At 34.9% G+C, this 14,653-nt stretch overlaps 1 protein-coding gene across 2 annotated transcripts in view; it reads right to left on the reverse strand.

Annotated features, from left to right (window-relative positions):
- Window positions 1-7,431: 7,431 nt before the first annotated feature.
- The window catches only part of LOC110462285 (SH3 domain-binding protein 2-like), a 36,901-nt gene continuing 29,679 nt past the window's right edge, over window positions 7,432-14,653 (reverse strand). For both annotated transcript variants that reach the window (XM_021516196.1, XM_021516198.1), the window contains exons 12-15: window positions 14,182-14,243; window positions 11,898-11,958; window positions 10,082-10,135; window positions 7,432-8,447 (exon numbers count right to left, since the gene is read on the reverse strand). In XM_021516196.1, the coding sequence (XP_021371871.1) occupies window positions 8,298-8,447; window positions 10,082-10,135; window positions 11,898-11,958; window positions 14,182-14,243 (327 nt within the window). In that variant the 3' untranslated portion in view covers window positions 7,432-8,297. The remainder of the gene's footprint in view (window positions 8,448-10,081; window positions 10,136-11,897; window positions 11,959-14,181; window positions 14,244-14,653) is intronic.

Raw genomic sequence — 14,653 nt, forward strand, 5'->3', positions numbered from 1 at the left:
GCAGTTCTCTTGATGTTCACCAAAGGATCAAACCTGTTTTACTTGTATCATCTACACGATGACGCATATAGAACCTTCGATTTGGTCATGACTTATATGCCAGGGGTGCAAAGAGCGTAAGTGTTTATGTCCCCCGGAGTATCGAGGTAGTAACTGAACCTTGTTTTGTTTATGTATGTGTGTTGCGTGTATCGTTTATAGCGTAATGAGTGTTCAATAAAGTTCTGCTTTTTCCAGTTCTGACATAAGGTTATAGATAACGATTAAAGGACCCGGTATCTCAATTAAATGTAGTCAATATATAAAAAAAATGGAAATAAGTGTCAAACCACCCATACATCATATACCTCGTCATGTTATTCTTTATGACCAATCAGAGACTGTCTTATTCGTAAAGAACGGTCCCGTTAAACCAATCAAAATCCTCTATATTATTCCTTGTGTATTACTTACATGATTGGCAGGTGTTAATTAGAAAATAAAGATGACAAATAGCACAGTAGTTTTATTTTAGACGAAAGACTTACAATTAGTTTTTGTCTTGGAACTAAAGAACGGACTCCTGTAAGTCTATTTTAAGGTCCCTTGGTCGGTACAGCAATGTTCTGTTTATTACTTACGAAAAATCTAATGCAAACGTATGGTCGAAATTTGGCTTTTGGTGCTCCTAATATGATATGAGTAAATTTCATTAATTGCAAATCGAATTAAACCATTGAAAAATATTCAATTCTACCGTTTCGAACACTAAACTAAGCACATTGCATTTTAAGTGGGAATTATTATGAAACTTTGTTTCAATATTTAATACATTGTCAATTACGACAGGGGAACGAAAAATAGTTGTCTTATGAATATAAATATATGTTTTCGTCTTAATTGAAGCAAATTACTTATGATTGAGATATGTCCCCTGAACGTATATTATCATTCGAATTGTGGAGGAGGGAGAATCGGATTTTTTTTTAACAAAAAATAAAACCTTCGTTGCTTTTGGATTCTTTAATGATTGACATTTTAGACTGAATGTTGTTTCAAATGATTTTGTGGGGTCAACATTAAGTATCGGTAAAATTCACGAATGTTATGATTATTTTAAAATTGAATTTAGAAGAAAAATAAACTGACAACTACTTTAATATAAATGTAAAGTAAAACTATGCAGAATTCATTCTGTCACTTTTACACTGTTTTCAGATAATATACAAAGGAATGTTGCTTGATTGATTTTTCATGATGAAAATGTAAAATTGATAAAGGACGTATGAAGGTAAAATTTGTCGCACAAAAACCAACAAATAAACAAAGCTGAACAAATTAAACATTAATTTATGACGTATGTATAAAAATATTCTGTGTTGATATTGACCATTACTCCCCATAATAAACAAACGAAGCACAAAAGAGTTGATATAATTTGTAAAGAGTATCATTTTACATTTTTTCTATTAAAACGAAAGGAATGACATCAGTTTTCCTTTTCGAAATTGGTAACGGTAATTAGCACCCCCTGTCTAACTCCTTTTTTCTATAGAAACTACTTTGTAATAAAATAAAGGAAGCATACACAATTTTTTCGCTTTTTGAAAAATGAAAATATTTGTTATACAAGGTTTACAAAGTTCAGAAGAATTACTATGATTCTTCACATTATTCTATGATCAAGAAATACATCAACATTTTAATTGACTTTACTAAAAGCAACTTTGAAATAATAATATCAATAATAAATCACTTTGAATGAAAATTCAGGCTTTCGCTTTTCTCATGTGATAAAAAATGACCATATCTTATAAACTAAAGTAGATATTTTTCTGTAAATTGATGGTTAACAATCGGTTTAAGGGACATAACTCATTTATAAGGAAGTAATTGAAGAAATCAGATACTTTTGCCACGTTAAACACGACTTTTTGACCCCCTGCCATAATCAGGAAATTGTTTTTAATATATTTTCCTGTGATATGTTTTTTCGTGTATTTTACATATGGTTGAATAACTTCCGTTTGGATATAAGTGTGATACATTTGGTCTGGGCAGCTCAATCAGTTACTGTGAGAGTATACCAATCTGAAAAATCGGTGATTGGAATCTCGGTCTTGCTTCGCTGAATTTTTTACACTTAGAACTTTTTTTGTTGATTATATTTTGTTCATTGCATCTTTATTGATTTTCATAAATGCCCCGCGATATATTACTTCCGGTTCTATTGTCGAGGCTATAGTGTCTTTGCGTATTGCAGAGTTATCTTCTCTTGGGAGCAGGTATTGATTGTTACGTCATTGGTTTGTGCGAGAAAATTACGTCGTTTTCTCAAAAATTGATGACGTTATTCTCACAAACAAGTGACGTAACAATCAATACCTGCTCCCAAGAGAAGATAACTCTGCAATACGCAAAGACGGAATAAGCTAGTAAAGAAAAAACAAAACAGGTTCCAATACTTAGTTACAGTTTTGGCAGTATGACAAGGATCCCTAAGTAATTTACCCCTACCAATGTGAAACCACAAAAAGTCATTTCGATCGATTTTCTGCATGGATTACAAGATATTTACCAGTTATACTATGGCGTACCACACAATGTTTGGAGAAGTATTTAAAGTTCGCTCTATATCACATGATAACCTTTAGTATTCAATGGCGTAGCTACTTTGTACTCATTAAGCTATGACGTATAACACAACGTTTGGTGTAGTTCTTATTCCGTCTTTGCGTATTGCAGAGTTATCTTCTCTTGGGAGGAGGTATTAATTGTTACGTCACATGTTTGTGAGAGGAACGTCATCAATTTTTGAGAAAACGACGTAATTTTCTCACACAAACCAATGACGTAACAATCAATACCTGCTCCCAAGAGAAGATAACTCTGCAATGCGCAAAGACGGAACAGTTGTTTCTATATAGCATGATAACCTTAAGTATTAAACGACGTAGCTAAATAGGTACGCATTAAGCTATGATGTATTACACAATGTTTGGCGACGTCCTTATATTTCTTTCTATATAGCATGCTAATAATCCTTAACATTTATTTGATGATATAGCTAAATAGGTACGCATTAAGCTATGACGTATTATCATGTTGATGCAGTACTCAATATAGTTCTTTGTATATAATATGATTACTCTCGAAGCTTTTTGATGATACAATATAAATACTTGTACCCATTAAACTTAATCGTCTTACTGTGTGTGGTTCATCTTATTTTTAAAGTAAGTTAAATACAAATACAGTAATTGTGTGATTGTTGTTTTGGTAAATAGATAAATCATCGAGTACGTTCAGTTTATCACGGAATTAGATTAGAAGCTATCTAAGTCCGTGATTATATTTGCAATATGAATATCTATATTAAGGAATGAAATGGTATTACTATATTCTTACCTCTGCATAAGCAAGACACACTTTTACCTCATACGGTACTGTATAGACACGTGTAACTTTCATGCCAGCATTCCTGATCATCAGCGACCTGTAGTTCGGGAACTACATTTTTCCAGACTAGGAAGTACACGAAAACTAATCGTTTAAGTTAAATGGTTCAGTTCATCTTTTTGACTGACGTTATATGTGAAGCATGACGTCACAATATTATAAACGGTATCACGAAAAGAACAATTTGATCACTGGAAGCCTGTCTACCGTCCAGGTGCAGTCGTAACTATCATTGTTTTACGGAAATTAGCAAAGTCTGCTGTGCTTTCTTTTCAAAGAGATCTTTTGTTACACTATATCTTATCTGCTCTTTATAAAAACCTTTGTGTTGATTTAATTGTTATTTACCAGAATTCTGGAGAGGGAGTTGGAGAAAAAGAATCAACCATGTGGGATAAAGGGATATTCTAACATCATTTTCGGATATAACTCCCAATGATAACCTATGGTACAATTTCCATATAACGAATACCTAGATTTTTAGCGTAATAGTCACCTTGGCCAATTGAATTGTAATAAATCACAAAATGACACGTTATTTTGTGTGTGTGGTCATAAGTGAAGTAGAACAGATATAACGGGCACGAGGAAACCTATTGTTTATACCAAAAATACTGATAATTTCTGTGCGTAACCGAAAAATACTTAGAAATCTAGCACTGGTAAATAACAAACATCTAAGATATATATGAATCGGAATTATCTTAATTGTTTTTTATTTGTAAGAAGTTTTGATGAATTAAATCTGTTTATAACAATGCTTTCTTACCAACCATTGTCTTAGTTAAAACGTGACGTCATTCGGAGGGGATCTGACCAACTGAAGACGTCATGGAAAATCATAGGTTTTGCCGGAAGCGGGGATATTTTATTTCAATTGAATATTTCCCTGAGTGAATACGGTGTTTTCTGGTCGATGAGACAGCTCTTTTACATTGACCGCGCCGACAAAATGCTGGTTCCTTTGCTGGAATTAATTCTATTGACGGTATTGTTGCAAAAGACATCAGGGGACGCGTTCAATTGCTCATTTCATAATGCAGTCAGAATCAAAAGAGGTCCTCATACAGTGACTTTAACATATAATATTTCGGTAATATTTGGCAAAAGTTTTCGGAACGTGACAATTAATGTCGATATCAAGTCGACACAATCACCAACGTAACCGTAATGTTGATGTCTCATTTCAAATGGTTGCCAGTGGGGAAAAACCTGAATACAATTAAAAAGTAATACGTTTTGGATTTATTCAAATATCACATTTAACAGGTAAACTCTTCATCGAACAGTCGTTATATGGATTTAGCAAAATATAAAAATAAAGCATCACAAAGCATCAATTAATAAGATATTATGCAACATAGTCTCGCACCAGTATCACAATAACTAAATTTTAGTGTAGTTACTTTCAGTATTATTGGTGGTATGTTAGAATCGGCAACCTTTGTAATTATCATAACTTCTAATATTTCTGCGACAGTTACAACCAACTGTGTCCAACTTCAAATGACCTCTTTTTTTTAATTTACAAAATAACTCGCGAACATTTTTCAAAATACATTTCAAACCCCCGAGATAAAAGGCGAGCTGAGAACCTTTTTGATAATACGCATTGGACAAAAATGTGTGGACCCCTAACTAATGTATATATACGTACATTGTACAAAAATGTATGGACCGCTAACTAATGTATATATGCGTACATTCATTGTACACAGTTTCTAAGGATATATAACAAATCAATTTGAAAGCAACATACAAAAGCTAAAACAATTTGTGACATGGATTGTAACCACAAGAGCTAGCAAATCATTCATCATGAAAACCGAGTTTACAACAACTCTTTGTTCCTTTCCATTTAAAGCTAGTGAACGAGTTTACAACAACTCTTTGTTCCTTTCCATTTAAAGCTAGTGAACGAGTTTACAACAACTCCTTGTTCCTTTCCATAAGCTAGTAAACAAGTTTAATTGATTGGGCAAATACTGTTATGTAGTTAAAACCGTCGTGTTATGCCAGTAAAGCACATTCTAATGTCATAAAGCAAAATATGGGGAATGGTCACCAGTTAAAACACTTATCGAATCGCGTTCAAAAATACAAAAATATAATAACCTATCTAGTTTTCATACTGTTATTAACATCCGTTTTATGACAGGAAAAATATTGAGAATGGGCGACATTCATCAGGGGCTGTCTGGTAAAGACATGTTGGTAATACAATGTCAGTTTTATAGTCGGGGAATTTAAAACAAATACGAAACCCTCAAAATTTCTTCAACACTTAAATGAATTACTATAAAATTTGTTTTGTTCGTGGGGCTCTAATTTTCGCGATTTTCGTGATGAAATTCTTCCGCGAAAATGACAACCCGCTTAAACTATATTCATTGTATCAGCCTTTCTAAATATTTTCTTTCATTGATAAGATGTGACTTATAGATATTCAATAGCTATATAATCGTACAGTTGGCTGTGAAATATATTGAATGACGTAATTTGTTCATGGAATGGTTTACATTAAATGTTATATCAGCAAGCGTTTTGTTAATAACTGGAGGTAACGATTTATGTTTTAAAAACATTCAAGGATTTCCTAAAGTACCCAAGGGTAGTTCCACACTCGTTTGAAGAAAATCATCAACAAAGTCGTGTGTTCATGTGAAAGTCCGTTTGAAATTAGAAACTGGGAAAGTAGTATATACAGTGATATAGTAAAAACAAAAATTCAATAAATGTGATAACAGCAATTAGGGAATTATCCAAACAAATTATAGATTATTCCCCCAGTGACACCGGGCATTATAGAAGTATTGCGATCACATACTGTACCTAGGAGTTGTAGTAGTATTGATGTTTGTGATCACATACTGTACCTAGGAGTTGTAGTTTGTGATCACATACTGTACCTAGGAGTTGTAGTTTGTGATCACATACTGTACCTAGGAGTTGTAGTTTGTGATCACATACTGTGCCTAGGAGTTGTAGTTTGTGATCACATACTGTGCCTAGGAGTTGTAGTTTGTGATCACATACTGTACCTAGGAGGTGTAGTTTGTGATCACATACTGTACCTAGGAGTTGTAGTAGAATTGATGTTTGCCATCACATACTGTACCTAGGAGTTGTAGTAGAATTGATGTTTGCGATCACATACTGTACCTAGGAGTTGTAGTAGTATTGATGTTTGCGATCACATACTGTACCTAGTATCATATCATGAGATACTTTGTCACTCATATCCGTTAAAATTGCAAATATATCAATTAAATATTTACACCAACAATATACAATTTTCCAGAGAAATAGTGTTTACAAGCGTCTACAAACACATTCAGTTTCAAATGAGATATCGTTTTGCGAATTTGATCACAAGTTCAAATAAAATGAGAAAAAACTTTAAGACATATAGAAATACATGTATACAAGATGTATGTACACCAATAGCAAATAATGCAGCCTCAAGTATAATCACAGAAATATTCCTGAAAATTGAGTGTTCAACAATTATTATAAAAGTAACATGTGACGTAAATAACTGATCAAATAACTGATCGCACTGCCAAATCCTTGTGTAATGTAGCAAATAGATTGTTGTAGTACTATTAGAGCGAAAGTGGAAAAGTTGACCTAACCTGTATCACATTTATTACATTAACACTATTTTTAAGCACGCAACATGTGATGTACGTAAACAAAAGCGAGCCGAACTGTTAAGACAGGTGAAATACAGATTCCCTCCAACAGGCCTATCGGATTTTCATTTGTACAATCAAACCGTTTCTGTTGTTAATGCTATTTTACTTGGTTTTTTGTAGTTTTCAATGCATATATTTACACCTTTTTGCTTATTTCTATGAACTTGTCTTTGCTGTCTTAACGTCTCCAAGTGACACTCTTGGATCATCCTCGATATCCAGGGGTTACGCTCACTTTCGCTCTCTGCACCCCTAGAATATGTCATAGCAAAATAGAAGGCACTAAGATAGCTGTTTGATTGGTCTCAGGTAAAACAAACTGACCAATCGCTAGGCTGATACCTGTCCTTTGAAGATTACAAAGGAGAGATGCACAACTTCAAAGCCTGACTAATTTAGTCGATAGTTTCGAAAATTCAAAGCGTGGAATTTACTCACCGGCTGGTGTTTTATTTAACATAAGGAGCAGAGACAAACCAGAGTCACAATTTATTTTGGTAAGTGTGAACTGTTTTATGCCTTTTCTAGCTACCATTTGATAAGTTCTGACATTATATATACAGGGTTAAAACGTTAAAGTTATAAATTCTTTGGCGTGACACACACATCAAAAATGTTTTGATGAGGATAATATTGTCAAGTTTGGGATTTTCTAAAAGTTCGCGGCACAGCTGGCAAGTTCTGCAAGTGACACTTATCACGTTGTGAATTAAGCCTCCTTCCAAACGAACATGGGCGCCATCTACTACTGAGTACACAAGGCGAGGTTGGTTGAATATGTCGTTTCCGAGATAGACCTACAAGTTTCCGGAACAAACCTCACATGATTTGGCAGTCACGTGGTACATAAGAGGGCATGTATACTTCCAGTATGAAGGTAAATCAGTATCTAGCCTACTTTGTCAAAGCAAAAGATTGGTAAATTTGGACGAAAATATACAAAATTTTACATCGTTCATTAAAAGGATATCTACTGACTAGAACCCTCTTTTTTAAACATGCAGTCTGAAATCGTATACCAATGTTTTTGCATAACGTTAATGTGAACGTCAGATTTAAGAGTTAACCGGAAATATACATATCCCTTTTCCCCCTATCACTTGGCATGTTTATCTAAATTCTGGTCAAATCCGGAAGGAAAAGGAATCCGAAAACGACGTATTATTTGAAGTTTTTGTAAGATGGATGATGGAGATAAGGTTGCATCAGTGTCACTTCACAGTTTGGTATGTTTACCATGTGATATTCATACATAAGTTCCTCTAACGAATCAGCATGAGGCCCATCTCTCTTCAGGAAGAATTGGTCTTTCTGAAAAAGAAAAAAAAATAGGACCATTATTTGCAAACTAACAATATTCATTGAATTCAAAGCCATATTTTTCTCATGAATACTGATCATATGCAGCATTCCTTCACATTTGAATAAAGCCCCAGGACGTTTTACTTTGTTCCTCGTATCATCATTCTAGAAACCGTGAATTTCATAAGAAGTTGTCGGATTTGAAGAAATTTAGCATAACCGGTCGAATTTGTGAAAATCATATATTTTAGTGTTAATGAAAAGGATGTTTTGGTATTTAATTATCCAAGATAATTGATTATTTATATTAGAACGATGACTGATTTTCCAATATGATTCAATACTTGTTTCATAAATCATTTATCCTGTAACAGGAAAGAGAATATTGTGTTTCCACTGTGAATCGAACCCTCGATCTCCAGGTTTCTAGTCGGACACTCTACCACTGAGCTAAAGGGAAATTCACCGCTAGCTCGAAACTAGAAGGCGACCTTAATCCTATGTATAATTAAAACCTGCCACACTACTCCACCCTTTTAAATGTGTTCACCCTCCATCACCACAACCCAGGTTCTAACTCCCAGTCACAACAGGGAGGGCCACGGACACCATTTGTAACAGGCAAGAGAATAGTGTGCTTCCACTGGGGATCGAACCCTCGATCTCCAGGTTCCTAGTCGGACGCTCTACCACTGAGCTAAAGGGAAGTTCCCTCTAGCTCGAAGCTAGAAGGTGACCTTAATCACAATTAAAACCTGCCACAATCCTATTATCTGACAAATATGTTCTATGTATGTTAGATATAAGATTTAAATGTATGTATATTAACAGAAGAAATTGCATTGATAACACTATGAAAGCAATTGGATCAGTGATTTTTACGCCTCTCGTCTCGCCTTGTCTAAACAAATGAATGCCGTAAGAAGTAAACGTGAACATAACGGAAGCTTTTTTCTAGGAAGGTGATTTGTAAGAAAGATACAAAACTTCAATGGTGTAAATATAACGAAATACTCATGTTCAGTTTAATAATAGCTACAATGTTTGAGTGTAATTATACTGCGGTATAGTTGGTAATTTTCGCTGGGAGGTTAATTTCGCTTTATTTGCGGTCACCAAAGATAGCGCTAAATTAAATAACTAGCGAATATCAAAGGCATGTTTATCCTTTTAATGCCGAATAATGACGATAAAACAACAACTCAATATCGTAGTTTGCATTATTTTGATAACACAGTTGATAAATAAATCCCTTCACCTATATACAAAGGTATCCTTGAGAGCCCAAATTTTCTATCTACCGGTATCAATGATGCACGAAATTTAATCCCCGCGAAGAATTTCTGATCAGGACAACCACGAAATTAACAACAACAAACTTTAACATTCAAAGCTGTTTGTTCGCATTGTAATGTAACTAAATTGCGTTCATACCATCATGAATGTTAAAAACGTCATTCAATGCCTATGTAGCATCACCCCTTCCACTGTGACGTCATAAGTAATAAACTTGTGAAAAAATGTCAGTTTGAAAATAATCATATATAATATGACATCAAACTTCAATGAATATAGACATAAATAGATCATGGAATAACGAAATCAAGAACAAGATTAAACATGATTAACGCATAAATACTTACCTCTTGCTGGATTTGATATTTCTTTAAACTTTTTTCTGCATAGACAAGTAAAACCTATAAGAATTAAAAACAAAATACAGAATGTAAGGCACATAAATATATCAAATGATAATATGAGATGATTTAAGCACCGTAATATTACTCTGTACGTTTTGTACATTTTGAGGTGATTAAAACTGTTTCTTTTTAAGTCACTGCTATGTAAGTACAAAGTCATACACTGGTACAACATTGTGGGTTATTGATTCAGCTTAATTTCTGTACTGAATATATTGAATGAAAACATTCCATATAGAGGTATATAACTGTGAAAAATGAAATGTCAAACATCGAATATATCAAATTGTCAACATGAAATTGGTTACGGCCCCCACCACACCTCTCAAATAAAAACAAAGCACACACAGCAGAAGCTACCGGTATTAACTGAAGAACAGACGTGACGTCATACACCATTTTGGAAAAGAAGGCGTTTCCTGCACCACACTTGGCACCCGTCATCAAGCCACAGGAAATGACGTAGAACACCAACGCTCTAAGGAACAGTAGGAAAGGCTTTAATCAAGCTTAACACTGAAATCTCACATCTCGAAACAAGTCTTGTTGAAAACCTTAAATATCATTGGCGTATATTGCAGTTTTTGTTTCGGTAGAAAACCCTGTGTAGTTGGTCGCCATTTATAAATCATATATGGATGATAATTGAAAAGACCATATGGACCAGGGAATGCTTGCTTTGTTTGGCTAACGTTAATGTTTTAATAGGTGTTTCATTTCTGCGAAATTCTATTTTTAAGTCACAGGGTGGCTGACACTAGCTGGTCTACCATTTCTTGAGGTTGACCTTAACCATGTAGCTGGACTACCAGTCCTCGAGATTGACCTTGACCTTGTACCTGGACTACCAGTCCTCGAGATTGACCTTAACCTTGAAGCTGGACTACCAGTCCTCGAGATTGACCTTGACCTTGTAGCTGGACTACCAGTCCATGAGATTGACCTTGACCTTGTAGCTGGACTACCAGTCCTCGAAGTTGACCTTAACCTTGTAGCTGGACTACCAGTCCTCGATATTGACCTTAACCTTGTAGCTGGGCTACCAGTCCATGAGATTGACCTTGACCTTGTAGCTGGACTACCAGTCCTCGATATTGACCTTAACCTTGTAGCTGGACTACCAGTCCTCGATATTGACCTTAACCTTGTAGCTGGACTACCAGTTCTCGATATTGACCTTAACCTTGTAGCTGGACTATCAGTTCTCAAGGTTGACCTTAACCTTGTAGCTGGACTACCAGTCCTCGAGGTTGACCTTGACCTTGAAGCTGGACTACCAGTCCTTGAGGTTGACCTTAACCTTGTAGCTGGAATGTATTCTGACACGGTTTACATGAAATATCAGTTTAAAATCCCCCGTGGTAACAAAAGGTGCAAGGAACAATTTGTTTTGCTGATTTTTTAGCATTTGTTTCTGTCCTGCTCCTTCTGCCTGTTTGGCCTGTAGTGCCACAGATGAGGGTAAGATGGACGAAATGGATATACGGTACAGTAAATGTTTATTTGGTTCGGTTTTCTGCATTGACAGGTGTTTCTTCACTTCCTATTTCTTGTGGATTTTTCATGACAATAGGACCTATCAAACAAGCTCTGTAGTATCAATTCAGAAACTAGTATGACATGTTAACTCCATAAACAGGCGATAATTGTATATTACTATTGAAGAAAGGGAAGATTAATAATATTCATTCTGTGCGACACACACCATCTTAGCTTTAGGAGATATATAGACGTTTTTTTAATGTACATGTATACCTACCTTGCCTCTTCTGCCATCACGAACTAAGAATGTGCCTTCTGTTTCAAGCTTCCTAATTATCCTGTAAAATGTCATAATCAATGACTGAATTAATTGCTTTGGAAATAAAAACCAAACACAAAACAAACAAACAAAACCAAAAGCCCCTCCCCCTCCAAAAAGTAAAGAAATAAAAAACAACAAGAGGCCCATGGGCCTTAACGGTCACCTGATATATTTATACAGAGAGTTGATTTTGTTTTTAACATGAACAGAAATATTATTCAAAGTGACCAAAAACAATAAAACCACCTTATTCAATCATACAGATTTCAGACTAAAAAGTATTTGAAACTAGCACCTCTGATTCTAAACAAGGAAAACGAAGAAATTTTTAGCACACTGACTCCTTTGAGCCCCACCCTACAGCCCTTGGGGGTAGGGCTGGCTCAAAATTTTCAAAGTATCAAACTGTCAACTCAAGGTTATAATTCCAATCAAGTTATTAACATGTAATATTCAAAGTATCATTTGCCATTATAAACCATAATAAATTTTGCCCCCCCCCCCCTCCTTCCCCAGGGGGTAAACGTGAGACCATAGGGTCATAAACCTTAAGACCCTTCCATCTATGAAGAGTATTTGATTCTACCATATCTGGGTCTTGAGAAGAAGATCTTTGAAATTTCAGTCAATTCAACCCTTTTTGGCCCCACCCCTCAGGCCCCTGGATGCTTGGGACTAAACCGGCCACTATTTTTGTTGACCTTTGTCCATGGAAGGTTTCTGCAAAATTTCATTGAAATTGGTTCAGGGGTTTTGGAGAAGAAGATTTTTGAAATTTTAGTCAATTTGACCCTTTTTGGCACCACCCCTCAGGCCCCTGGGGGCTTGGGACTAAACCAGCCAATAGTTTTGTTGACCTTTGTCCATGGAAGGTCTCTGCAAAATTTCATTGAAATTGGTTCAGGGGTTTTGGAGAAGAAGTCAAAAATGTATATTGTTTACGGACGCACGACGGACGACGACGAACAAAAGGCGATCGCAATAGGTCACTGGAGACTTTGTCTCAGGTGACCTAAAAAGTCTGAGGTAATACAAGTTTAAGTGGAGAAGACTAGATGTTATAAGATACGTTGCTTCATTCAAGTGAGTTAAAATTGAAATAATACTGAAGTTTTTAAACAGAAACCTTTCAAAGAGAGGCATCTAATATCAAAACACAGGAAATGTAATCTTCGTTTTGACCTTCGTCATTTCTGCATATTTATCGAAAACAGGACTTTCAGAATCGGTTCAAAGCTGAAAAAAATGTCCTAAATAAAATCCCATTTGTAGCCTTAGAAATATATCAAAATCATAACATATCTATTGATTACTTTAACAACTCTACAAATATCTAACAACATTTCTGATATTTTCATTATAACACCTTGGTATTGGAACTTGATATGAAACTATAATGTCCAATAATAATTTAAATGGCAGCCGTCCTTACTCAAGCTGTGGTCTCGTTTTCCCAACTCAACTTATTAGTACATCATATGACAACTTATTCCTCATAGTTTTACATATGTTTCTTTCGGTTTTCTCAACTGTTTTAAATAAACTTGACTTGTTCCGTTTCGAGTGTCATGCAATTTAGCCGTCTGCTTTACATAAGATAAGAACAACGTTGGTGACGTTAGAATCAGATGTGGTTGCTTAAACATTCACGAATATACAGGATAACGACAGTTGTGAATTTGTTGACCTATCCTCATTATAACGATATTTAATCTTTCTTTTTCCGTAAGAAAACATGCATAAACTGTACATGACAATAAAGAAGTTACGACCCTATGATAACAATTCTGATGAAAACAGCTCACTCTCGAAATTATAATTTGTAAACTAAGGAGTAAATATGTAATTCTTCTGTTGAGGATTGTGATCCCTCCTTCCTCCAGTATTCTCTGTATACTTATCATCATAATCAAATTTTCCTGAACTCCATTTCTGCTCTTAATGATACTATTCCATTAAATACTAAAATTGATATGGAGCCTTTGATATCCAGAAAGGACGTGAAAGACTCGATTTCAATATGAATATAATAATTCTGGAGATGGTCCAGAGATTCATTAAATACACTAGATGTTTTTACTTGATTACCGTTATATGTTTATCTATTTCCACATGACTTTGCTGTGTGGAATGATCTAGCTTCTGTAACAACGTTTTTTAAAAACAAAAAGAGGGCGCTCATAGACCTTGCCTGTTGCCAAATCCCTTTTGTATCGAAGATAAATATAATCTTGCTTACTCGCTGGCCTTTTCTGGATCAGTGTCGTTGAAGTGAATATCGTCCCAATATGAACCTTCATCCTGTCAACAAACGACATACCCGTGCATTGGTATTTGTATATATGTAAAAATTAAACATAAATGTTTATACATTTGGAAATATAGATACTTCCACTGACAGGTAAGAGCGATATGAATCTATCTAATCTTTCGCCAAAATTGAACCCAATAGATTTATACCTGATCAGCCTCGGCTTAAACGAGATATTATTTTTGCATGATGTGAAGATGTATTAATAAAATATTTAATGTTGTATGGGTGACACTGTCCAGTGTCTGTCATCTATCATCGTAATACTTATTTTCATTATAAATGACCTTCATAACTCATTCACCCCTGAAGACACATTTGAACTCTTCCAATTCAAAGGTTGGAATAATTCATAAAGAAACTTCAGGGGTGAATGAGTTAAGGAACTGAAACAGCATAT

The sequence above is a fragment of the Mizuhopecten yessoensis genome, unplaced genomic scaffold, assembly GCF_002113885.1.
Source record: "Mizuhopecten yessoensis strain PY_sf001 unplaced genomic scaffold, ASM211388v2 scaffold10771, whole genome shotgun sequence".
Taxonomy (NCBI): domain Eukaryota; kingdom Metazoa; phylum Mollusca; class Bivalvia; order Pectinida; family Pectinidae; genus Mizuhopecten; species Mizuhopecten yessoensis.